Here is a 24,800-nt window from a genome sequence, read left to right on the forward strand (position 1 = left end):
TCAACTTTAGCAATTACAGAACTAACAGGTCGAACTTGATGGACGCAAGTCTTTATTCGGCTTTACTAACTATGTAACATTGCTAGGCACAACTACCTGGGAGATAAACAGTGCTTGCGGACCAGCTAGGCGTTGAGGCTGATGGTGATGCTGAGCAGCATCAGCCCTGGCTGGACTGAAATGGGAGACCACAGAAGGTCCTGGACCCATTTCAAATCCACCACCAGACCGACGCCTAACAGAGGGTATATAAAATAGATATTCAACCAGACCCAAAAAATGCCTATTAGGTATATTAGAAGATGATATGGAATTTCACATATTTTATTTAAAACTAGGAAACATATTGCATCCAAATGGATTAACCCCTTACCTACAGAAATTAGTGAACGCAAAAATATGGTAAATAATATTATCAGATTAGAAAAAGGGGTATATAAAAAACAAAACTGAATGAATAAATTAGAGAAAATATGGGGCTTATGGTTGGATGCACCTGGAATGCCATCAAGGGGGTTATTGTTGGAGAGACAATGACTTATGGGAGAAGGGGGGTATTGGCGAGGTCTAATGTTTCATTGTAATGTGTATTGGAATTCCTTAAATGTGGCATGGGTAATATAGCACACCTATATGTGTATAGGATTATAATGTTTATTACAATATTATGGTTATATAAGAGATTTCAAGAATGTTAATTGTAAGATATAGTAATTGCAAGTTATCAGACGGTAATGGGCAAGCTGAAAGGATATATAGGAGAGATGCACGTATGTCATCCTATGGTATGTTATTTTATTATTGTATGTACTGGTTTCCTGTTTTGTAAAAAAAAAAAAAACTAATGAAAAACATCTCAATAAAAATGTATTGGATTAAAAAAAAGATTAGAAAAAAGGCTTCTCCCCTATGTGGGTTCTCTGGTGCCTAATCAAATTGGATTTCTGGTTAAAACATTTTCCACATTCTGAACAGGAAAAAGGCTTCTCCCCTGTGTGGGTTCTCTTGTGACTATCAAGAATCATTTTACAATTAAAACATTTCCCACATTCTGGACAGGAAAAGGGCTTCTCCCCTGTGTGGGTTCTCTGGTGCTTAATCAAACCTGATTTGTGGTTAAAACATTTCCCACATTCAGAACAGGAGAAAGGCTTCTCCCCCGTGTGGGTTCTCTTGTGACTATCAAGATTCATTTTACGATTAAAACATTTCCCACATTCTGAACAGGAAAAGGGCTTCTCCCCTGTGTGGGTTCTCTGGTGCTTAATCAAACCCGATTTCTGGTTAAAACATTTCCCACATTCTGAACAGGAAAAGGGCTTCTCCCCTGTGTGGGTTCTCTGGTGCGTAATCAAACCTGATTTGTGGTTAAAACATTTCCCACATTCTGAACAGGAGAAAGGCTTCTCCCCTGTGTGGGTTCTCTGGTGCCTAATCAAATTGGATTTCAGGTTAAAACATTTTCCACATTCTGAACAGGAAAAAGGCTTCTCCCCTGTGTGGGTTCTCTTGTGATTATCAAGAATCATTTTACGATTAAAACATTTCCCACATTCTGAACAGGAAAAGGGCTTCTCCCCTGTGTGGGTTCTCTGGTGCTTAATCAAACCTGATTTGTGGTTAAAACATTTCCCACATTCTGAACAGGAGAAAGGCTTCTCCCCTGTGTGGGTTCTCTTGTGACTATCAAGAATCATTTTATAATTAAAACATTTCCCACATTCTGAACAGGAAAAGGGCTTCTCCCCTGTGTGGGTTCTCTGGTGCTTAATCAAACCTGATTTCTGGTTAAAACATTTCCCACATTCTGAACAGGAAAAGGGCTTCTCCGTTGTGTGGGTGCTCTTGTGTGTATCAAGATTCATTTTACGATTAAAACATTTCCCACATTCTGAACAGGAAAAGGGCTTCTCCCCTGTGTGGGTTCTCTGGTGGCTATCAAGATGATCTTTCCGGTTAAAACATTTCCCACATTCTGAACAAGAAAAAGGCTTCTCCCCTGTGTGAATTCTCTTGTGTCTATCAAGAAACTTTTTACGATTAAAACATTTCCCACATTCTGAGCATGAAAAAGGCTTCTCCCCTATGTGAAGTCTCTGGTGATCAACAAAAACTGATTTCTGATTAAAACATTTTCCACATTTGGAACAAAAAAATCTATTGTCCGCTGTGTGTATTTTTTGATGCTTAAGAATAGACTTTTCAAAGGTAAAACTATTTCCATTTTCTGAATGTGAAAATGGCTTCTTTGCTTTAGGAGCAGTTCGTTTTTTAATGCTTATTTTATTTTGATTTTCCTTAGTAGTCGGTAATGAATCAGCAGACAGGATGTGTTTCATAGAATCAGATGATTGATGTTTGCTGTGAAGGGATGATGGTATATCTGAAGTAATGGCATTCACTTCAATTGTATCCTGTGGGATCTCAAGATCGTCAGAATTAAAAATCTCCTGTCTCTCTGATCTTCTGGTACAGTCATCTGCCAAGAAAAAAAAACAATTATTAATTTTGAATAAAATGTCCCTGAAATTTATATTTTTGAACATTTCTACTTAAAATGTCTAAACAAACACATCCCTGGGCTACATGCTAGTCCAGGGAAATGAAGAGATATATGCTCAAGTTTAAAAATCTATTTTATTAGACACAAATCTAAAATATAGAGGAATATTTAAAATATTTTAAATATTCCTCTATTTTTTAGATTTGTGTCTAATAAAATTGATTTTTAAACTTGAGCATATATCTCTTCATTTCCCTGGACTAGCATGTAGCCCAGGGATGTGTTTGTTTAGATTGATTTAGAAGTGGTATGCAATCTTTATTTATTTGTCTATGGGATTCTTGTGTTAATTGTACTTAAAATGTCTGTAGAAATGGCAAGTTATTGACAGAATGACAGTTCACAGTCTAATAGAAAACCTCATAGGATGAACCAGTAGAGCGTGGTGTCCAACTGTTTGTTCATTCTGCCTCCAAAATATGGAATAAGAAGCCATCAAACAATGTTATGTAGGCAAAAATAATAACAATAAAAACTTCTACTCATCTCACAAAAAACAAGTCCCCACTCAGGTCCATCATCTGTCAGTAGAAAAACAGAAGTTTCCACATTATTAGGCTCTTGAGAATCAACATGGCTTCCATAAACCAATCCAGTAATATCCGCTCTCCCAAAGTTAAGTTTCCCCCTCACTTCTTAGCCTTGCAGTGTGCCCAAAACAGATTTAGCATCCATGTATTTGGCATTACTATAGTGAGAAGAACCCACTTAATTTACGGTGTGTGTCTCCTGGAGCACAATCTGGGCAATATGGGTTGGGTAATAAAATAGCATATTTGCAATTTTCACTCTCCATCATCCACCGTGTGCTAATTTTTGGAAAGTGACTGTGAAGTCATAATAGTCACTTCTCCTATAGATTAATTCACTGAGGGTTATAATTTCCAAAATGGAGTCACTTGATGGGGATTTCTACTGCTCTGGTTTTCTGCCATTTTGTCATATTAGTGCTTCTACAAAAGATGTGTACCATCTCCTCTGGGACATCTACTTCTCCTCCTGCTTCGACTTGTGTGACGTCTGCTTCTCTAACCAGGCACCGCCTTATTCATCTTGCAGGCAGCGCTGGTGATGGAGGAGACGTCAGAACCAGAAGCTCTGGGTGGCGCAGGCTCTGTCCACCACTAAGATTAGGGTTGCTGGGACCAGTAGTACCATCCAGTCTGGCAGTATGGGGGTGTGTGCTGTCCAGCTGGAGTAATCTGCTCCCTGCTTCAGCCATTTGGAAAGCACCGCACCCTACTAAAGCTGGAAGCATATTGCCGGAAGCTGCCAGATACAGCCTTGTTCTCCTCTGGTTCAGTCCTCTGTGCTCAGCTCCCGGCTTGTGTATTTGTTTCCTGTTGTGACCCCGGCCCGTTTACTGACTACTCTTGTGTCTTCTGATTTTGTATTTTCTCTGCCCTCCTGGTTGTGACCCGGTTACCTGACTATTCTTCTTCCCATCTCACTCCACCGAATACCAGGTAACACCGTGGCCCAAGCCTAGGGGTCTCTGTGTTAGTCCAGATCCATGTAGAGGGGTTAAAGGGTGATGAGCAAAGTAATTTTTGAAATCTATAAACGGATAGATAAGGCAAGCCTGTTCGTGGTGGCCATCTTTTGAGCTTCCAGGTGACCATAAACAGCTCCCCCAATACATTGTGTCTGCGAACTATTCCAGCAAAATCTGCATTCCTAATAGCTAAATGTCGCTCCTTCCCTTCTTAACCTCCCATGTGCCCAGACAGTACGGTACAACCATATATAGGGGATTGTCGGATTCAAGAGAAGTTGAAAAATAATTTGTAAGGTCCATTTGTTTTCTATTATCCTTTGTGAAGAATTCCAAAGTTATCACCACATAAAGTGACACACGTCAGATTTGAAAAATGGCCCTGATTAGGAACAGAAAACTGGTTGCAGGAAGGGGTTAAAGCAGAGGAGTACTGAAGTCAAAAACTGTGACTATAGACAATAACACATCTACTGAAATGATCAAACTCAACAGTCTTCATCAGAGAAAAATGAGTAACTAGTGGTGAAACCTCTCTGGGGTAATTAGAGTATGGGGCTCGGGGGCTCTTGGCAATCTAAACTATCGTATGGGACAATATTTTCTGTCAGATGAGAAGAAATTTTAGACATTTAAAGTGAACCTTTTTACAATACTGCAGAGCTGAGGTGTCTTAAATTTAGATCTCGGACATTTGGAAGAGGCAACGGAGATCTTTCTGAAAGACTACCAGGGAGTTACAGAGTCACTTAAGTGAGGCAGGCCAATCCCACCACAATGAAACTATCATAGAGAATGAAGGTATAAAAAAAGAAAGAATATAAAAACATGTAACATCCCCAACAACAACGTATGTATGAGGGGAGAAATCCAACACTAAACTGGAGTTACACTAATTTATGGTGGACCATTGGAGCTACTATGAGTCCTGACCAGGAGAGTAGAGAAAGTATTAGTGCCCCCATTTCAGGAGAGATTGTGCAGTAATCTGAATTCCTTAGGACTGAAAACATAATGGAATTTATGACATGGAGTGAATCCATGAAACCAGGGCTGGAGCCAACACATCTCCTGCAGGCGTGAATAAATGTATATTACAGCCATCAGCCACGCACAGCTTAGAGATGTATCATGGCACAGGTGTAATGTTTTTTGTATAGTTAATCGCGATCCTGTTTGAAGTTAATTGGTTTTAAAAGATATTGAAAAGTCAGGATAAAGGGAAACTCTGTTGTTATTGTACAGAAATTCACACTAGGCCTCACTGCACAATTAATGTTATCAATCATAAAAGTGAAGTTTGGCCAGAAAGACTGGACCTGGTCTTGTAGGGACCATATGAGCACATTCAGCAGCACAGAAGGGAGAGAAGGTAGATTCATCCAATAAGATATCCGGGATCTAGGAAGCCAACAGCATCATTACCCTCCGCTTTCTCTTACAGGCCCATCAGAATATTTTTCTTCAAGTGATTTTCTAACTTGTCAGCACATTCTGCGTACGCTGTCATTTAGCTTTATAGTTTACAGATCTGGGCAAGTAATGGTCAGCATCATCTAATCCCAGGGGGTAGGTGGATCCTCCAGGTTCTAAGTTCTATAGAAAAGGGCTTTCACAATTTCCCAAAGTAAATTGAACATTTTCGGACGGAGGAGAATGTTGTAATCTAGATGCAAAATGGTGATCACACGATTGTGATACGACCGGACTACACCACTGATAAAGCAGCCACAGCCGGTGACTGAGAAGAATCTGTGAATTCTCTGCATTTAGTGGTCACTACTCACCTGGGTAGTCATATGTAGGAATCTCCTCTTTACATCGCTCATCACCCCTCACATCTTCACCCTGAAACAAATATTATAAAAGTCAAAGACAGATGGAGAAGTCCCATGTATGATCAGTAGTGTTGAGCGATACCTTCCGATATCGGGAAATATCGGATCGGATTGGATCGGACCGATATCCAAAATATATCGGATATCGCCGATTCCAATACCGGAAACCAATGCAAGTCAATGGGACACAAATATCGGAATAAAAATAAACCCTTTCTTTCCTTGTAGGTTAATTCTACATGAAGGAAAACAACTAAGAATAATGTAGAATGACATGAAAAGCCGGCAATTCATCAGCGGCATACACCGGTACCCGACAATTTAGAATAGAAAGAATAGAGCATCACACAGCTGAAGCTGTCGTGGGAACCATGGAAAGGTAAGGATGATGTTGCTTTATTATTTTACTTTTATTGCAGAAGACATTGGCTTCAGCTGAAATGGGCGTGATGGCAAGTATGGTTTAATTTAGAACATTAAAAAATTGTGTGTTTATTTCAATTAAAGGACTTTATTCTGGGTGTTGTGTTTTTTAAATACTTTACTAGAAATTTATGGCGGTCATGTCTAATATTGGCGTGACCCCATGAATTTCAGGCTTAGGGCCAGCTGATAATGCCAAGCTGCCCTAACCCCCTTATTACCCAGTGAGCCACCGCACCAGGGCCCTGGATGAGTTGGGTACAGCGCCAGAAGATGGCACTTCTATGAACGCGCCATTTTCTGGGGTGGCTGCGGACTGCAATTTGCAGCAGGGGGGGGGGGGGGGCAGAAAGCTTGGGCCTCCCTGCGCTGTGGATTCCAGCCCCCAGCTGCCTAGTTGTACCTGGCTGGACACAAAAATAGGGCGAAGACCCACGTTTTTTTTTTTCTAATTATTTCATGAAATTCATGAAATAATTTAAAAAAAAGGGCTTCCCTATATTGTTATGTCCGGCCAGGTACAAATAGGCAGCTGGTGGTTGGGGGCAGCCCATTCCTGGATGCTGTACCTGGCTGGCATACATAATTATGGCAAAGCCCACGTCAAAATTTTTGGGAAAAATTAATTAAAAAATAATAAAAACAAATAATAATTTAGGGACTGCATCTTTATTAACCCCTCACGTGGATGGCTTAATAAAGATGCAGTCCCTAAATGTGTTTTTTTTTTTTTTTTTTAATTTTATTGAATTTTTCACCAAAAATTTGACGTGGCCTTCGCCATATTTTTGTGTCCAGCCAGGTACAGCAGGCAGGAACGGGCTGCCCCCAACCACCAGCTGCCTATTTGTACCTGGCCGGACACAATAATATAGGGAAGCCCTTTTTTCTTAATTATTTCATGAAATAATTAAAAACAAAAATACGTGGGGCTTCGCCCTATTTTTGTGTCCAGCCAGGTACATCTAGGCAGCTGGGGGCTGGAATCCGCAGCGCAGGGAGGCCCAAGCTTTCTGGGCCCCCCCCCCCGCTGCAAATTGCAGTCCGCAGCCACCCCAGAAAATGGCGCGTTCATAGAAGCGCCATCTTATGGCGCTGTACCCAACTCATCCAGGGCCCTGGTGCGGTGGCTCACTGGGTAATAAAGGGGTTAGGGCCAGCTTGGCATTATCAGCTGGACCTAAGCCCGAAATTCATGGGGTCACGCCAATATTAGACATGACCGCCATGAATTTCTAGTAAAGTATTTAAAAAAACACAACACCCAGAATAAAGTCCTTTAATTGAAATAAACACACAATTTTTTAATGTTCTAAATTAAACCATACTTACCATCACGCCCATTCCAGCTGAAGCCAATGTCTTCTGCAATAAAAGTAAAATAATAAAGCAACATCATCCTTACCTTTCCATGGTTCCCACGAAAGCTTCAGCTCTGCTACATTGACATGACAGGCTGGATCGCAGCCGAAAGCTGCCATCCAGCTTGCCATGCCACAGACACTGAGAAGCGCAGACATGCTTGCGCTCCTCAGTGTCTCGCTGTGACGGCATAAAGATGAGCCGAGGTCATGTCCAATGAACTCAGCTCACCTCATGCACGTCACTGACAGCGTGGGAAAATTCTCCTGCGCTCAGCGCTTGAGCAGGAGAGTTCTCTCACGCTGGGATGGCATTGAGATGACAGGCTGGATCACAGCTGAGCGCTGCCATCCAGCATGCCATCCTTCATAGACACTGCAGAGCACAGGCATGCTTGCGCTCTGCAGTGTCTCTGAAGGATGACAAGCTGGATGGCAGCGCTCAGCTGTGATCCAGCCTGTCATCTCAATGCCATCCCAGCGTGGGAGAATTCTCCTGCTCAAGCGCTGAGCGCAGGAGAATTCTCCCACGCTGTCAGTGACGTGCATGAGGTGAGCTGAGTTCATTGGACATGAGCTCACCTCATGCACGTCACTGACAGCGTGGGAAAATTCTCCTGCGCTCAGCGCTTCAGCAAGAGAATTCTCTCATGCTCACTGCATGCGCAGGAGAATTTTCCAACGCTGTCAGTAACGTGCATGAGGTGAGCTGAGTTCATTGGACATGACCTCAGCTCATCTTTATGCCGTCACAGCCAGACACTGAGGAGCTTCACTGAGGAGCTTCTCAGTGTCTGCGGCATGGCAAGCTGGATGGCAGCTTTCGGCTGCGATCCAGTCTGTCATGTGAATGTAGCAGAGCTGGAGCCATCGTGGGAACCATGGAAAGGTAAGGATGAGGTTGCTTTATTATTTTACTTTTATTGCAGGAGATCGTTGGCTTCAGCTGGAATGGGTGTGATGGTAAGTATGGTTTAATTTAGAACAATAAAGAATTGTGTGTTTATTTCAATTAAAGGACTTTATTCTGGGTGTTTGTGTTTTTTTTTAACTTTGACTTTGGGGTTAGTAATGGGGGTGTCTTATAGACGCCTCTCCATTACTAACCTGGGCTTGATGTCAGCAGGCATTATAAGCTGACATCAACCCCAGCCCTATTACCCCACTGCCACCGCTACAGGGCAGTGGGAAGAGCGAGGCTAAGTGCCAGAATTGGCGCATCCTATGGATGCGCAATTTCTGGGGTGGCTGGTGTTTCTAGCCTGGGAGGGGGCCAATATTCATGGCACCCTTCCTGGGCTATTAATATCAGCCCCCAGCTGTCTGCCTAGCCTTTGCAAGCTATTAAAATAGGGGGGACCCCACGTCATTTTTTGGGGGGTCCCCGATTTTAATAGCTAGTAAAGGCTAGGTATTCAGCTGGGGGCTGATATTAGTAGCCTGGGAAGCTCCATGGGTATTACCCCCTTCCCAGGCTTCAAACATCTGCCCCAGCCGTCTGCTTAACCTCCGCTAGAGACTAAAATTACGGGGAACCCCACGCCAATTTTTTTTTTAATAAATCCTTTATTTTAACACTAAATGACAAGTACAGTAATCAACACTGTCACTGTACTTCTTATATATGTGACTGACATGTTTCTATGCATCTAATCTATGTGTGATGCTCTATTCTTTCTATTCTAAATTGTCGGGTACCGATGTATGCCGCTGCTGAATTGCCGGACGGCTTTTTTAAAGAGACGGTGCATGAAAACATTATTATTTTTTTTAATAAATCCTTTAACACTAAATTACAAGTACAGTAAGCTGAGCGCTGCCATCCAGCTTGTCATCCTTCAGAGACACTGCAGAGCACAGGCATTATGGGAACTTCCGATTCCGGTATTCGATATTCTAAAAGTATCGGAACTCAGTATCGGAACTCCGATACCGCAAATATTGGTCGATACCAGATATTTCAGTATCGGAATACTCAACACTAATGATCAGTTCTAATCCTGTCATCCCCTCCGTTCTCACTACACAAATATAAAACATATAATACTGGTGGATAAAACAAGACTGAACAAAAGACCTTTACAGCCGTCTACACATCATAGGGGAGATCTCATGACATCTTCTCTGTATCTACCTGAGGAACATTGAGATCTTCTTGTTTACAGTCCTGACGAAGAAGAGGACGGGGACATCTCTCTGGTGTTGTCCTCTTACTGGATAGATCTGGAGGAAACACATACAGGGACTGAATTCATTCTTTACATACAGATAATTATAGGTTGTGTGTATTTAGTCCTGTCTATTACCTGGTGATGTGAGGGACTGGGGAACCTCCATCATGATGTTCCTGTACAGATCTGTGTGTCCTTCTAAATACTCCCACTCCTCCATGGAGAAATAGACAGCGACATCCTGACATCTTATAGGAACCTGATACATACAATGATACAGTCATCTCCCCGATCCCTTCATAGTGTTACTGTATAATGTCCCAGCAATGTCACCTCTCCAGTCAGAAGCCCAATCATCTTGTAGGCGAGTTCTAGGATCTGGTCATTGATGTCCTCATGTATCAGGGGGTGAGGTGGAGGTCCTGTGATTAATCTCTGGTTATGGAGAGACACATTAATAAATCTCACTACAGACATTTCCAGAGTCCTCACCTCTCCAGTTTTGTTCACCTGTTATTCCCATAGATAAGAATAATTAAATGTGATGTCATCAGAATCTCTCACCTCTCCAGTAAGCCGGAAGAGGATCTCTAGGGTGAGATGTAATATCCTCTCCGCCATCTCCATCTTGTCCCTGTCCATATCCATCTTTGATGGGTAAATCAGGAAAATTTTGTTATATAGAAGATCTTCACTGAGAGGATCTGATATTGTAGAGACCCGAATGAGGAGAAGATAAGCCAATGGAACATCATAAAAATCCTGTGCAATAATACAACTATTGGAGATAACGAGGGGAAACATATAAGGAGATTTATTATTTGACAGTATTTCGTTTTTTCTTTACATCTAGTAATAAAACCTATATATTTTAGGCCACAGACAACAAGCAGTTTCTTCCTCGGAGTCTGCAGCTGAATACGTTTCTCATAGACTCACTGTCAGGGAAATATTGAGAAAATATTAACAATTTCTCCCAAGCCCCTCTTCCCTCTCACCTCTTCCTTATCCACCATTTGGACCAAACCAACTGTTTCCATGCAATTTAACACACACAGCAGAAGTCACTTGTAGACAAATGCAGCACAAAAGGTGCTACTGACCCACTTAACATAGGAATGCATCTCCCCTTAGCACAGACCTGGGATAGGTTGACACCTTCCAGCAGGGGCAGAGATTGAAGGAAAACTCATTTAAGCTTCAAAGGGGTTTAACACAAACTCCAGGATGTCCGGAGCTGATACGAAATATGAAATATTGTAAGTTCTATAACTCCGCTAATAATGGGACCCATGTTTTTAGTTGCAGGGTCAGCCAAGGAACAATATGCTTATTTTATCGTAGCTGTGAGTCCCTCCGGGTAGCTGGGGTGCAAAAGTAACAAAATAACAGACAACAACTATGTCACGTGTGGTCTCTAAAGGAAGGTAAATTCATAACGGAAAAAATGGTAGAGCCAGCCCCCTTAATGTCATCCCAGGTGCTGTGTGGGCAGTTCTCCCCTTAGGCATAAAAGAATCCAAGGAGGATGGATGAGTATTCATTGCCAGGGGGGTATAGAGACTATAATAAACGGATCTTGTTCGATAACAGTCAAATCAATAAGTGGGGCGCCCCCCTCCAGCTAAACGGAATTGTCTCTGCGATCTATTACGTACGTCTTCTTTAATCCTGTTTATATTGTGTAACTGTATATTCTGTACTGTATTGTCCCCTTTGTAAAATCCTTGTATATTTTTCATAACACTGCCTTCCTTTTGGATCAAATATAAAATGTAATAGTCCTGTTTCTTTTGCTCTGTAATCGTTCCCTCCCCCGAAGCCATATACCCTACCAGAACGCAGGCGTCCGACCAGGCCTGTATTATATTTCAAATCTGGACAGTGGTGGCAGCGAACAATAATAATTGGGTTATCGTGAAGCTGACAGTGACCGTACGGGGGCATATACACATATCCCCACAGAGTGACGACAACGGTGAGAGATTATGTAATCTCCCCGGTGTCGTCTCTTTGTGAGTTCATGACACCTTCCATAACGCTAAGTCTTGTCTCATTTTCCGACAATGGAATTGGAATTAGCAATACTGCAGGAGATATTCATTACAAGTGACATGAGAAATAACTACGTCATGATGAGGCAACATCTTCTACTACGGCTCTAAAACCATATTTGGCCAGAGTCCGTCACTGACTACTGCACCACTGGCCGTCTATACGAATGTTTCCCGTCTTCCTCAGACTGTAATCTTTTATCAAGTTAGATCTCATGTCTGATTCACACACAGAAGTGTGAGGCTTTTATAAAAGCTGTTTTGTTTGCACAAACACCGTGGACAGAAATTATTTGATACTAAAGTCTACATGTACAGTGTATTATGGGGTTTACTTCTGGCCTTAGGCTTTCCTATATTACAAGAAAAAAAAACTGAAAAAAGCAAATATTAAAAAGTTTCAAAAGAAAACTGTCACCAACAATTCTTGTAAAAAAAAAAACATGCAAAAAGCAGAAGACACATTGTCATTTTTTAACATGTTAAACATTTGTGTTTGTTCTTATATGAATTCTTTTGAGCACCAGAACATAGATGTACACCGCAAGGATGGCACAGGTGTGACTGCAATAAAATCCCTGGCAGTTTAACCACTTGCTCCTGCAAAAAGCAAACATGGCATCTAATAAGGTTTGACAGAGTTCGGCTGAATGACCTTCCTCCCCCAAGTGCTCAATAGTATGGGGCTGCCTAGCTACTATGATACTTAAATGCCTAATAATGGTGTTTGGGCCTGCAATGTACGAAAGTCTATTAGGCCGGGCCAGAGGCAGCGTCCAATAAGTTACCTTTTAACGCCCCCAGACACATTAGACTAAAGCTGCATGAAAGCACTGATTTCGGGGGGGTTTGGTAAACTATATAATGTTTTTGGGGGCCTCCCAACAGATAATGTCAGGGCAGAGAAGGATCTATGATCCTGAATTTCAGAGGCTAAAATGTTTGTTCTTCCTGTAGATAGTCCTCGGCTAGAGGCGACTCTCTCATACAGACCACAGAAAAGCTGGAATATTTGTGTGTATGGGAGAGTCGGGAGAGATAACCGTCTGCCAAATGACCGATCAGTCAACAATTATCTCATGTGTATGGGGACGTTACTATTGCACAGGTAGTCATAATACACGGCACTACAGTAGTACAGTGCATCATCTGAGCAATCAGAGGCTTCTGTGTTGTATGATCGCACTAAGGAGAGTTGTTTAAAAAAGGTTTAAAAAAAGTTTTAAAGTGAAAATATCACAGTTTTAGCAAAAATAAATATTCGTCACTATAGGGAAAACATGCATATAATGGGAAAATGGAGAGGGAGGTCAGCTCACTGTTTATTCAATGCACTTTGTCTGAAGATCACCGCATGGAGCCGCCCTGGTCAGGGACATTTCAAGGTTCAAGTAGAGCAAGGAGGAGAGATGGATTCTCCAGCATGGTCTATATTGTTAAAACCTCACATTGAGGCTGTGTGCCCACGATGCGTTTGTCAAGCGTTTACGCTGCAGAAATTCCGCAGCGTAAACGCTTGGGAAACGCTTGGCAAACCTTCCCCCATGGTCTCCAATGAAAATCCGCACTTTCAATGCCCATGCTGCGTATTTTTCCGCAGCGTTTATGCTGCGCTCAAAAATACGCAGCATGTCCATTAATTTTGCGGACACGCAGCGTAATCGCTGCCATTGACTTGCATTAGAACGCGCCAATTCCGCATCTGTACTTGCATAATTGGCGCGTTCTAATGTGCGGATGGTACCCAGGCCTGGAGGATAGAAGACTCTCCTCCAGACTCAGGTACCATAGAATATGTAAATAAAAGAATTTAAAACAAAAAATAAAGATTATACTCACCTTCCGATGTCATCCCGGTGTTTTGTCCACGCCGTCCGGTCTCTTGCAATGCTCGCGCTGTTGTGAAGGACCTGCCATGACGTCACTGAGTCATGTGACCCATCACATGACTCAATGATGTCACCGCAGGTCCTTCACAACAGCGCGAGCATTGCAAGAGACCGGACGCAGCAGAGATGACACCGGGAAGACATCGGAAGGTGAGTATAATCTTTTTTTTTTATTTTTTACCATTCTTATTCTTTTTTTAACTATTACTTGGTCACAATATATAAATCCATGCCGGTTGCACGGATTTATATAGTGTGACCAACTTGTCAAGCACTTTCCAAGAGATGCTCAGAATCGCTTGAAAAAACGCATGCGAAAACGCTGAAAAAATGCTTCTCTCTGGCAGAAAAAACGCATGTAAATCTGCATGCGTTTTTTTCTGCCATAGAGAGGCAAAAACGCTCTGGATCAAATCTGCTACGTGGGCACATAGCCTTATTGTGAGTTCATAAAAACTGTTGTGATGGCATACCACCAAGTGCCCGCATAGGAAACCAATGCTTATTCCTGATTTACAACATGTTAGTCTCTCTGATACTTTTATATCCTTCCCTTTCCTGGGTGTCCATTGATTACTGAGTACTTCTCGGACAATTTAACCCTGTATTGTATGGAAGTAAAAGAGAATACACAAATACAACTCATGCATGAGACATTCAATAAAATCACTGGAAATCAAAGACAAATACAATTAATTGCACTGTAATATTAATCCTGTCTGATGTTCATTCCCTGTGGGGCTCTAGTGTGTAATTTAAATATCCAATCTGACTTTCTATTTAAGATTTTTCTTTTCATATCTCCACCTCTTAATGGTTTATAAGCCTTTTCTATTCCTAATATCTGAAGGATCTGATATCCCCTTTATTTTTTTTGTGAAAAGTGTCTTGAAACCACAGACAGGTTTAATGCTGTGGGATTGATTGCGTCAGATAAATGTCTTCTAATACATTTTTTTAGTGGATCAGACGTGAATCCCACATATTGTAGTTAACTCTCTATACACTCTATTAAGTAGATGACCCCCTATAGTGTTACAACTGATGAAATTGTGTATTGCAAATTGTAGTCCTGTTAGGTTTTCTTCAAATGTGTTGGTTTTATTAACCACTTCGCACCAGAGCCTGTTTTTGCCTTCGTGACCGGGCCAATTTTTTCAATTCTGACCACTGTCACTTTATGAAGCAATTACTCTGGAACGGATCCCCCTGATTCTGAGACTGTTTTTTCGTGACATATTGTACTTCAGGATAGTGGTAAAATTTCTTCGATATCACTTGCGTTTTGTGAAAAAATCGGAAATTTGGCGAAAATTTTGAAAATTTAGCAATTTTCAAACTTTGAATTTTCATGCCCTTAAATCAGAGAGATATGTCACACAAAATAGTTAATAATAACATTTCCCACATGTCTACTTTACATCAGCACAATTTTGGAACCAAAATTTTTTTTTGTTAGGGAGCTATAAGGGTTAAAAGTTGACCAGCGATTTCTCATTTTTCCAACAAAATTTACAAAAACATTTTTTTAGGGACCACATCATATTTGAAGTCACTTTGAGGGGTCTTTATGACAGAAAATACCCAAAAGTGACATCATTCTAAAAACTGCACCCCTCAAGGTACTCAAAACCACATTCAATAACTTTATTAACCCTTCAGGTGCTTCACAGGAATTTTTGGAATGTGGAAGAAAAAAATTAACATTTAACTTTTTTCACAAAAATGTTACTTTAGACCCAATTTTTTTTATTTTCACAGGGGTAACAGGAAAAAATGGACCCCAAAATTTTTTGTGCAATTTCTCTTGAGCAAGCTGATACCCCATATGTGAGGGAAAACCACTGTTTGGGCGCACAGCAGGGTTCGGAAGGGAAGGAGCGCCATTTGACTTTTTGAATGTAAAATTTGTTTGAATAATTAGCGGACGCCATGTTGCATTTGGGGAGCCCCTGATGTTCCTAAACAGTGGAAACCCCCCACAAGTGACAACATTTTGGAAACTAGACCCCTTAGGGAACTTATCTAGATGTGTGGTGAGCACCTTGAACCCCAAGATGCTTCACAGAAGTTTATAATATTGAGCTGTAAAAATAAAATTTTCACATTTTTCCCACAAAAACATTTTTCATCCCTTTATTTTGCATTATCATAAGGGTAATAGGATAAATTGCACCATGGCGTTTGTTGTGCAATTTCTCCTGAACACGCTGATACCCCATATGTGGAGGCAAACCACTGTTTGGGCGCACGGCAGGGTTCAGAAGGGAAGGAGCGCCATTTGACTTTTTGAATGTAAAATTTGTTTGAATAATTAGCGGACGCCATGTTGCATTTGGGGAGCCGCTGATGTTCCTAAACAGTGGAAACCCCCCACAAGTGACACCATTTTGGAAACTAGACCCCTTAGGGAACTTATCTAGATGTGTGGTGAGCACCTTGCACCCCCAGGTGCTTCACAGAAGTTTATAATATTGAGCCATAAAAATAAAATTTTCACATTTTTCCCACAAAAAAGGTTTTTCATTCCCTAATTTTGTATTATCATAAGGGTAACAGGAGAAATTGCACCATGAAATTTGTTGAGCAATTTCTCCTGAGTACGCAGATACCCCATATGTGGGGGAAAACCACTGCTGTGGTGTACGGCAGGGTTCGGAAGAGAAAGGAGCGCTATGTTGGCTGGGATAGGTTGCAGACACCATGTCACATTTGAAGAGTCGCTGACATGCCGAAACAGCAGGAACCCCCACAAGTGACCCCATTTTGTAAACTACACCTCTCAAGGAATTCATCTAGGGAAGTAGTGAGTATTTTTTAATTTTTAAATTTATACCATTGGGCAGTGAAAAAAGCATAATTATATTTTTACCACAAAAAAATGTTTTACCCTCAGATTTTACATTTTCACACAGGGCAATGGGTAAAAATGGTGCCGAAATGAGTCACACAATTTCTTCTAAAAGTGACAATACCCCATATGTGGCTGTATCGTACCGCTCAGCCATATGGCGAGATCTGGGGGGGATGGAGTGCTATTTGACAATTGGAGAACAAATTATTGTAGAATAGGCATTTGGATTTGGGAGCACAAAATTTTCTGAATTTCTTTTGGGGGGCAAGGGCCATTTCGCTTTTCCAGAGCCTTTCTGCTACCAGTAACTTGGAAGTCCCTTATATTTTTAACAGATGACGGACCTGAGTGGGGACTAGCTTTTTTTGAGGACTGAGTTGAAGCTTTTATTGGGAACATTTTATGTAACATTTATCCGGCGCTCTAGGCTGAGCACTTACATCGGGGTTTCCATCTAAATTTCAAAGTGATGTAATTCAGATGAAACCCCTGCGGGATCCATTCACTGTAATGAGGCAGCAGAGTTACTCTGGACTCCGTCTGGCCTCTGTTTAGCGGTGTCCTTTTTTTCAGAAGTGCACAAAACTGTGGCCAACCGCACTTTTATGCACGCCTAAAACAAATGACACCGTGGGATCACAGGCCAGACGGCATTCACAGTGGCCTATATCTGCCTCATTACAGGGAATCTTCCATCATGGGTTCCGTCTGAATCACGTATTTCAGAGATTTACACGGAAACTCTGGCGTAAGTGCTCAGCGCAGAGCGCAGGATAAATGTGAGCAGAGCCTTACTGCGATCTTTGGGAGACATAATAAACAAATCAGTAGCAGGTGAAGAATTGATTTTATTTATTTTTTTACGCCGTTCCTCGTGTGATATAACTGATTAGATTAATTTATTCTTCGGGTCGGTGCGATTACAGAGATACCAGATTTATATCGGGTTTTTATGACTGACAGCTGTCACACACTAAGAGACGCTTTTTTTTTTGCAAAATCTAGTTTTTGCATCGCCATATTTTGAGAGCTATAATTTTTCCATATTTCGGCCGACAGAGTCATGTGACGGCTTGTTTTTTGCGGGACGAGTTGACATTTTTATTGGTACCATTTTTGGGTACGTGACATTTTTTGATCGCTTTCTATTCCGTTTTTTGGGAGGTAAAATTAACAAAAAACAACAATTCAGGAATTGTTTTTTGAGGGTTTTTTTATGTCGTTCTGCGTGTGGTGAAAGTGATCAGGCAGCTTTATTCTTCGGGTCAGTAAGTTTACAGCGATATTACACTTACTGTATATTTTTTTATGTTTTGGCGCTTTTACACAATAAAACAATTTTATAGAAAAAATATTTTTTTTGCATTGCTTTATTCTGAGCGCTATAACTTTTTTATTTTTCGGCTGATGGAGCTGTATGGCGGCTTTTTTTTTGCGGAACAAGATGACATTTTCAGCGGTACCATTTTTATTTCCATTTTGCTTTTTGATCGCATTTTTTTCCACTTTTTGTTTTGCGATATGAGGAAAAAGCATAGTTTTTTGCTCCGTTTTTTATTTATTTTTATTACGGTGTGCACAGAAGGAGTTAATTAGTGTGACAGTTTTATAGCTCGGGTTGTTTCGGACGCGGCGATACCAAATATGTGTACTTTTTTTATTTTTGCATAAATATACGTATTTATCGGTTTAATATTTTATTTATTTATTTTAATTTATTTTGTTTTGTTTTTTTAACAGTTTCAAAACATTTTTTTTACTTTTTTTTACATTTTTACTTAGTCCCTGTATGGGACATTAATTTTTATTTTTCTGATCGCTGATCTCATGTAATGTAATAGACATATATTACATTACATGAGATCTTCACACAGTCAGTGTGTCCTGCCAGGCTTCAGCTGCAGGCTGACACTGGCAGGACACCATATATGGCAGAGCTGGAGGCTGTCATGTGACCTTCAGCTGCCATAGCAACCCAAGGTCCTGGAAGGTATCAGGGGTCTTCGGAGAGGTAAGTATACCACCCCCTCTCCTCCTGCTGTCTTCTATATGCCGCGATCACTATAGATCGCGGCATATAGAAGACAGCAAAGGGTTAACATCACTGGGACCTGATCCAATCAGGTCCCGATGATGTTCCCTGTCAGAGCTAACGCTCTGCACCGCTCTCGGAGCGCTTGCAGGACCCTGGGGGTCCTGAGCGCTGCGAGACCACCCACCGTTTTTAAACGTCCGCGCTGCACAGAGCCCAGGCAGCGCGGATGTTTATGTACAGTGGGCGGTCGGGAAGCGGTTAACATAGTTGCATGCTTTACAGGGTGTATGTCCACATTATATTATATATATATATATATTCTTTATTTTTATATAGCGCCAACATATTCCGCAGAGCTTTACATACATTATCATCGCTGTCCCCATTGGGGCTCACAATCTAAATTAAAAAAAAACCTAACCAAGGATAACCAAGTTACATTGCGTTTGATATTTGTTTCTTGAAAATAACTAGTTGAAAGTTTTCCGCCACGTGTAGAAGCCTTTTTGGATACAAAAATCAAACAAAATATGCAAAAGAATTTACAAAAGTCTGGAGGATGGATCTCAGACATCAAAAAAACTAAGTTTGAAAGAAATATCAAAGACAACGAGTCAAATTCAATTTACACATGGAAGTGAAACAAACCAAGAGCTACTGTTTTGAAATACAGGTCATACAATAAATTCAAAGGAAATAGAGGAGAGCGGAGGTCAGCTTCACAAATCCTAATGTGTCCATGGGTTCCTCTAATTATAATTCTCTGACGACAAATCTGATGGATCAATTAAAGACAGATGGAACAAAAATAAATTCTCAAGTATTCCCCAAAATCCAGCACAAAACAACGGGCGGGCAGAAAGCACAAACGTGCCCGGACATGTGCGTTCCACGCCGGAGTGCATCACAGTCTCCTATCTGCGAATGCGCATGTCCGGAAGCATGCGTTCCATACCAGAGCGCATAATGGTTTTGGATTGCATACCACCAACATAGGATTTTTCTATCTCTGAGATCAGCGTCATGGGAGACTAAAAACAAGTATTGCACATCCTCCCATCATGCAATAGGCGTGTAGATCTACTTTATCACTACATAAGATATGGGATGATGGCCCACAGTATATTCCTAAATGGTCAAATTTGACCTCTATTGCACAATTAGAGATACAAAAGGATCACCACACTTGTTAATTAATAAATAGTATATGTGGAATAATTGCTAAGTAATAATTCTGATATAGAAGCTCAGATATCTCGATGAAGTACAATAATATGTGAACCCCATTCACAGGGAACTGAGTAGCAATGGGTAGAGTATACAATCTAAAAATATAATCCAGAATGGGGCTGTATTCACACAAAACAGGCATAAGAAATTTGCTCATTGAGTCCCTTAGGGGCCAGTAAATTCAGTATAACAATCCACTTACTTTCTTTTTTGAGGATACATCTATTGTGATCACCTCCTCTCACATTGGGTTTAACCATCTCAATGATACAAAAGGAGATGTCTCCAGTTTGATCTCAATGTACACTGTTCATATGTCTCGCTAATGGGGTGTCCCAACCATGGCGTATACTGCCCAAATGCCCCCCCGCACTCCTCCTAGACTCCCTCTTGATCTTGCCTACATAATCTAGGGGCAGGTGTGATCATATATACTAGTCCTGAGGAATTACAGTTGGAATAATCCCACTAGAAAAAGATTTTAAGCATGGAGGAACTCAAGAAAGATTTACATGGATCCATCCAATTAAATGGACAATGTTCTCCAAATCTAAAGAAACGGTAGATTCCTCTATCTAGCCAAGTCCCCTTGGGTGCAGGTTTTTTATAAAAATTGTCAGGGTTCCACAGTGACGACACCGGGGAGATCACACAATATCTCACCGTTGCCGTTACTCTGTCCGGATTTCATCAGGGAGTGGCGAGCACACGATCCCGACTACCCACTACGTAGGTATCGGCAAGCGACCAGTGAGCATATGGCATCACACCTCCAGATTCCAACGCATGGAATGTGTCTACGCCCCCGTACGGTCACTGTCAGCTTCACGATAGCCCAATTACAGCAAAAAAGAAAAATAATTATTAAATTTTATATTTAATCCAAAAGGGAGGCAGTATTATGAAAAATATACAAGATTTTACAAAAGTGGACAATACAATACATAAGTAGGATTAAAGAAGACTTACTATAATGATCGCTGAGACAATTCAATATAGGTGAAGGGGAGACACTAAGCTTGATTTGACTGTTATCGAGCAAGATCCGTTGCTATAATAAATACATACTCCCGCAATGAATACTACTCCAACCTCAGCAGATTCTTTTATGCTGAAGTGAAAGACCGGCCCACACACCCCCTGGGATGACATTACGGGGGCTGGTCTCCAGCCTTCATATCTTTATTAGATATCTGTTTTTTGTGATAACTTATTGTGGGTTGATCGTAGAGGCCCGAAAGTGATACAATTTTTTCCATTATGATTTTACCTTTCTCAAGAGACCTCACACGGTATAGCTGCGATCTGTTATTTTGGGACTTTTGCGCCACAGCCCCCCAGAGGGACCTACAGAGACAGGAAAATATCCATATCATTCCCAAGCTGACCCTGTCACTAAAAATATGGGTCCCTTCATTTTGAGAATTATGAAACTTTAGTTATTCCGAAGATTCTGCAGTCTTTGTTAAACCCCTTTTGAGCCTAAACGAGCCATTTCCTCTTTCCTTCCATCTCTGCCCCTATGCTGGAAAGTGTCAATCTATCCCAGGTCTGTGCTAAGAGGAGATGCATTTGTATGTTAAGTAGAATAGGCTACTGAACTTCTTGTACTGTTTTTTGCATACCAACAGCTGGAGTGTCAGCTCTCCTCTGGTGACAAATGGTGGATAAGGGAGGGATGAAGAGGGGTTTCAGGGACAGAGAGAAATTGTTAATACTTTCTCAATATTTCCCTGACAGTAACTATGCACTAAATGGTCCCTAATTGTCTGACCGTTTCTGAAAGTTATTGTGGGAGTAGATCCCACAGGACCCTCAGGTCCGGATCAGCCACAAGTATATCCCAGTGTTTTCTGAGGATATGAAAGATACAGTCACTCTGATTGTCGTAAGTTTTTCTTACTCGTGTTGTCCAATCTTTTTCTTGGTCTCTAGGTTAGGTATGGAGGAGTGTCTGTGTCTCCCATTTTTCTGGGAATCCAAAATGTACCATGAGTACCCTTTTTCCCTGAATCTGATGTTCAGGTCTATTGTCTGTATATTAAAATCTGTGACATTAGAGCAGTACCCAACCGTAAAAACTGGCCCTTGGGTATTCTTCTTTTTATGAGGATGGGGTGGTGGCTATCCCACTTCAATAGTTTATTAGTGCTTGAAGGTTTATGATAGATGAGTGTTCCTAGGGTCCCATTGCAATCCTTCTTGATTAGTACATCCAGGAAAGGCAGCTGGTAATAATTAAACTCTGATATAAATCTCAGGCCCACTCTATGGATATTGAGTTCTCTGACAAATTCAAAAGATTGTTCACTCGTCCCTGACCAGATGATAAAAATGTAGTCAATATATTTGTACCATACCCCAATATATGGATGCCACCACTTATGATCATCCCTGAATATTGTAGTTTCCTCCTACCAGCTCAGGAATACTTTAGCATGTGAGGGTGCACAGAGGCTCCCCATCGCAGTACCCCTGAGCTGGTGGAAGTACTTCCTGTCAAAAAGAAGTTATGAGTAAGAGTGAATTTTAGAAGATCCTCCATGAAGTCATTATGTCTGCTACACTCTATTGATTTTGATTTCAGGAAATATCTTACTCCTCTGATACCATCTTCATGCAGTATATTACTGTACAAAGCCTCGATATCTAGTAAGGCCTGCTCCCCTACATGCATGTATACATGCTCGAGGGTCTACATGTAGGGGAGCAGGCAAAGGGAAAACCAACTCCAGAGGGATTATTCCAACTACAGGACCTGAGGCTCTACTGGGGGAACATTATACTGTGTGGGGGCATCATACATACTGCATAAGGAGCATAATGGGGGCATTACACTGTGTGGGGGCATTATACATACTGCATAAGGGGCATAATGGGGGCATTACACTGTGTGGGGCATCATACATCCTGCATAAGGGGCATAATGGGGGCATTACACTGTGTGGGGGCATCATACATACTGCATAAGGGGCATAATGGGGGCATTACACTGTGTGGGGGGCATCATACATACTGCATAAGAGGCATAATGGGGGCATTACACTGTGTGGGGCATCATACATCCTGTATAAGGGGCATAATGGGGGCATTACACTGTGGGGGGCATCATACATCCTGCATAAGGGGCATAATGGGGGCATTATACTGTGTGGGGGGCAACATACATCCTGCATAAGGGGCATAATGGGGGCATTACACTGTGTGGGGAGCATCATACATACTGCATAAGGGGCATAATGGGGGCATTACACTGTGTGGGGGGCATCATACATCTTGCATAAGGGGCATAATGGAGGCATTACACTGTGGGGGGCATCATACATCCTGCATAAGGGGCATAATGGGGGCATTACACTGTGTGGGGGCATCATACATCCTGCATAAGGGGCATAATGGGGGCATTACACTGTGGGGCAGTAAAGGGGTCCTGTACTATGAGAACACTACGTTTCCTCCCTTCCTGCCTCCATAGTTGGGTCGTATGTATCTATTACAGGAAACAGAACAAAAACCTTATGATTCTTATAAAGGGGCAACACAAGACCCCAAAAGAGTCTCGGTGCTGAAGGGGTTAATGCCCCCTGCGCCCAGTAATGGGGGTCTCCACATACCTCCACCTGCAGAGCCGCCACCACATATATGGCTGCTCTGTGCGCACAGGAGCTGTGATGAGGTCACAGGAGGGGAGGAGTCAGGGGTCACATGATCAGGGGCCTCAGTGGATGCAGGACTCTGCTGTGCTGGTTGTCATGGTGCTGGATGAGCTGAAGTTTATGTGTGGGGTCAGGAAGGGTTTACAGTGTGGATGTAGCAGAGCCGCGTGTGTACGAGGTGTACGGAGCAGAGCCGCGCGTGTACGATGTGTACGGAGCAGAGCCGTGTGTGTACGAGGCGTACGGAGCGGAGCCGCGTGTGTACGAGGCGTACGGAGCGGAGCCGCGTGTGTACGAGGTGTACGGAGCGGAGCCGCGCGTGTACGAGGCGTACGGAGCGGAGCCGCGTGTGTACGAGGCGTACGGAGTGGAGCTGCGCGTGTACGAGGCGTACGGAGTGGAGCCGCGCTTGTACGAGGCGTACGGAGTGGAGCCGCGCTTGTACGAGGCGTACGGAGTGGAGCCGCGCGTGTACGAGGCATACGGAGTGGAGCCGCGCTTGTACGAGGCGTACGGAGCGGAGCCGCGCGTGTACGAGGCATACGGAGCGGAGCCGCGCGTGTACGAGGCGTACGGAGTGGAGCCGCGCTTGTACGAGGCGTACGGAGTGGAGCCGCGCTTGTACGAGGCGTACGGAGCGGAGCCGCGCGTGTACGAGGCATACGGAGCGGAGCCGCGCGTGTACGAGGCGTACGGAGTGGAGCCGCGCGTGTACGAGGCGTACGGAGTGGAGCCGCGCTTGTACGAGGCGTACGGAGCGGAGCCGCGCGTGTACGAGGCGTACGGAGCGGAGCCGCGCGTGTACGAGGCGTACGGAGCGGAGCCGCGCGTGTACGAGGCGTACGGAGCGGAGCCGCGCGTGTACGAGGCGTACGGAGCGGAGCCGTGTGTGTACGGAGCGGAGCCGCGCGTGTACGAGGCGTACGGAGCGGAGCCGTGTGTGTACGGAGCGGAGCCGCGTGTGTACGAGGTGTACGGAGCGGAGCCGCGCGTGTACGAGGTGTACGGAGCGGAACCGCGCGTGTACGAGGTGTACGGAGCAGAGCCGTGTGTGTACGAGGTGTACGGAGCGGAGCCGCGTGTGTACAAGGTGTACGGAGCAGAGATGAGGGGCTTATTACAATTTGATTTGCACCATGACGGGTGATGAGTGGGAATCGGCGTCTTTAACGTCTGAGGGTTTATTCGATAATCTCGTCCTCCCATATGGATTCTCCAATGCACCAACAGG

The 24,800-nt window shown here is 42.7% G+C and overlaps 1 protein-coding gene across 2 annotated transcripts; it reads right to left on the bottom strand.

Moving 5' to 3' along the window:
* Positions 1–507: 507 nt before the first annotated feature.
* On the bottom strand, positions 508–23,621 carry LOC141221817 (uncharacterized). Of its 2 annotated transcripts, none has more exons than XM_073666577.1 (7): positions 23,528–23,621; positions 10,416–10,629; positions 10,185–10,286; positions 9,987–10,110; positions 9,815–9,903; positions 5,846–5,906; positions 508–2,479 (listed from the first exon to the last, which is right to left on the bottom strand). In XM_073666577.1, exons 1-7 carry the CDS (start codon positions 23,551–23,553, stop codon positions 888–890), a joined length of 2,208 nt encoding a protein of 735 aa, XP_073522678.1. In that variant the 5' UTR covers positions 23,554–23,621; the 3' UTR covers positions 508–887. The 2 variants fall into 2 exon arrangements, with proteins under 2 accessions (XP_073522678.1, XP_073522679.1); XM_073666578.1 differs by having other exon boundaries at positions 10,416–10,499; positions 23,528–23,611.
* Positions 23,622–24,800: the final 1,179 nt, after the last annotated feature.

This window comes from Phyllobates terribilis, unplaced genomic scaffold (assembly GCF_046119375.1).
Source record: "Phyllobates terribilis strain yellow unplaced genomic scaffold, ASM4611937v1 Scaffold_335__1_contigs__length_2066515, whole genome shotgun sequence".
Lineage (NCBI taxonomy): Eukaryota > Metazoa > Chordata > Amphibia > Anura > Dendrobatidae > Phyllobates > Phyllobates terribilis.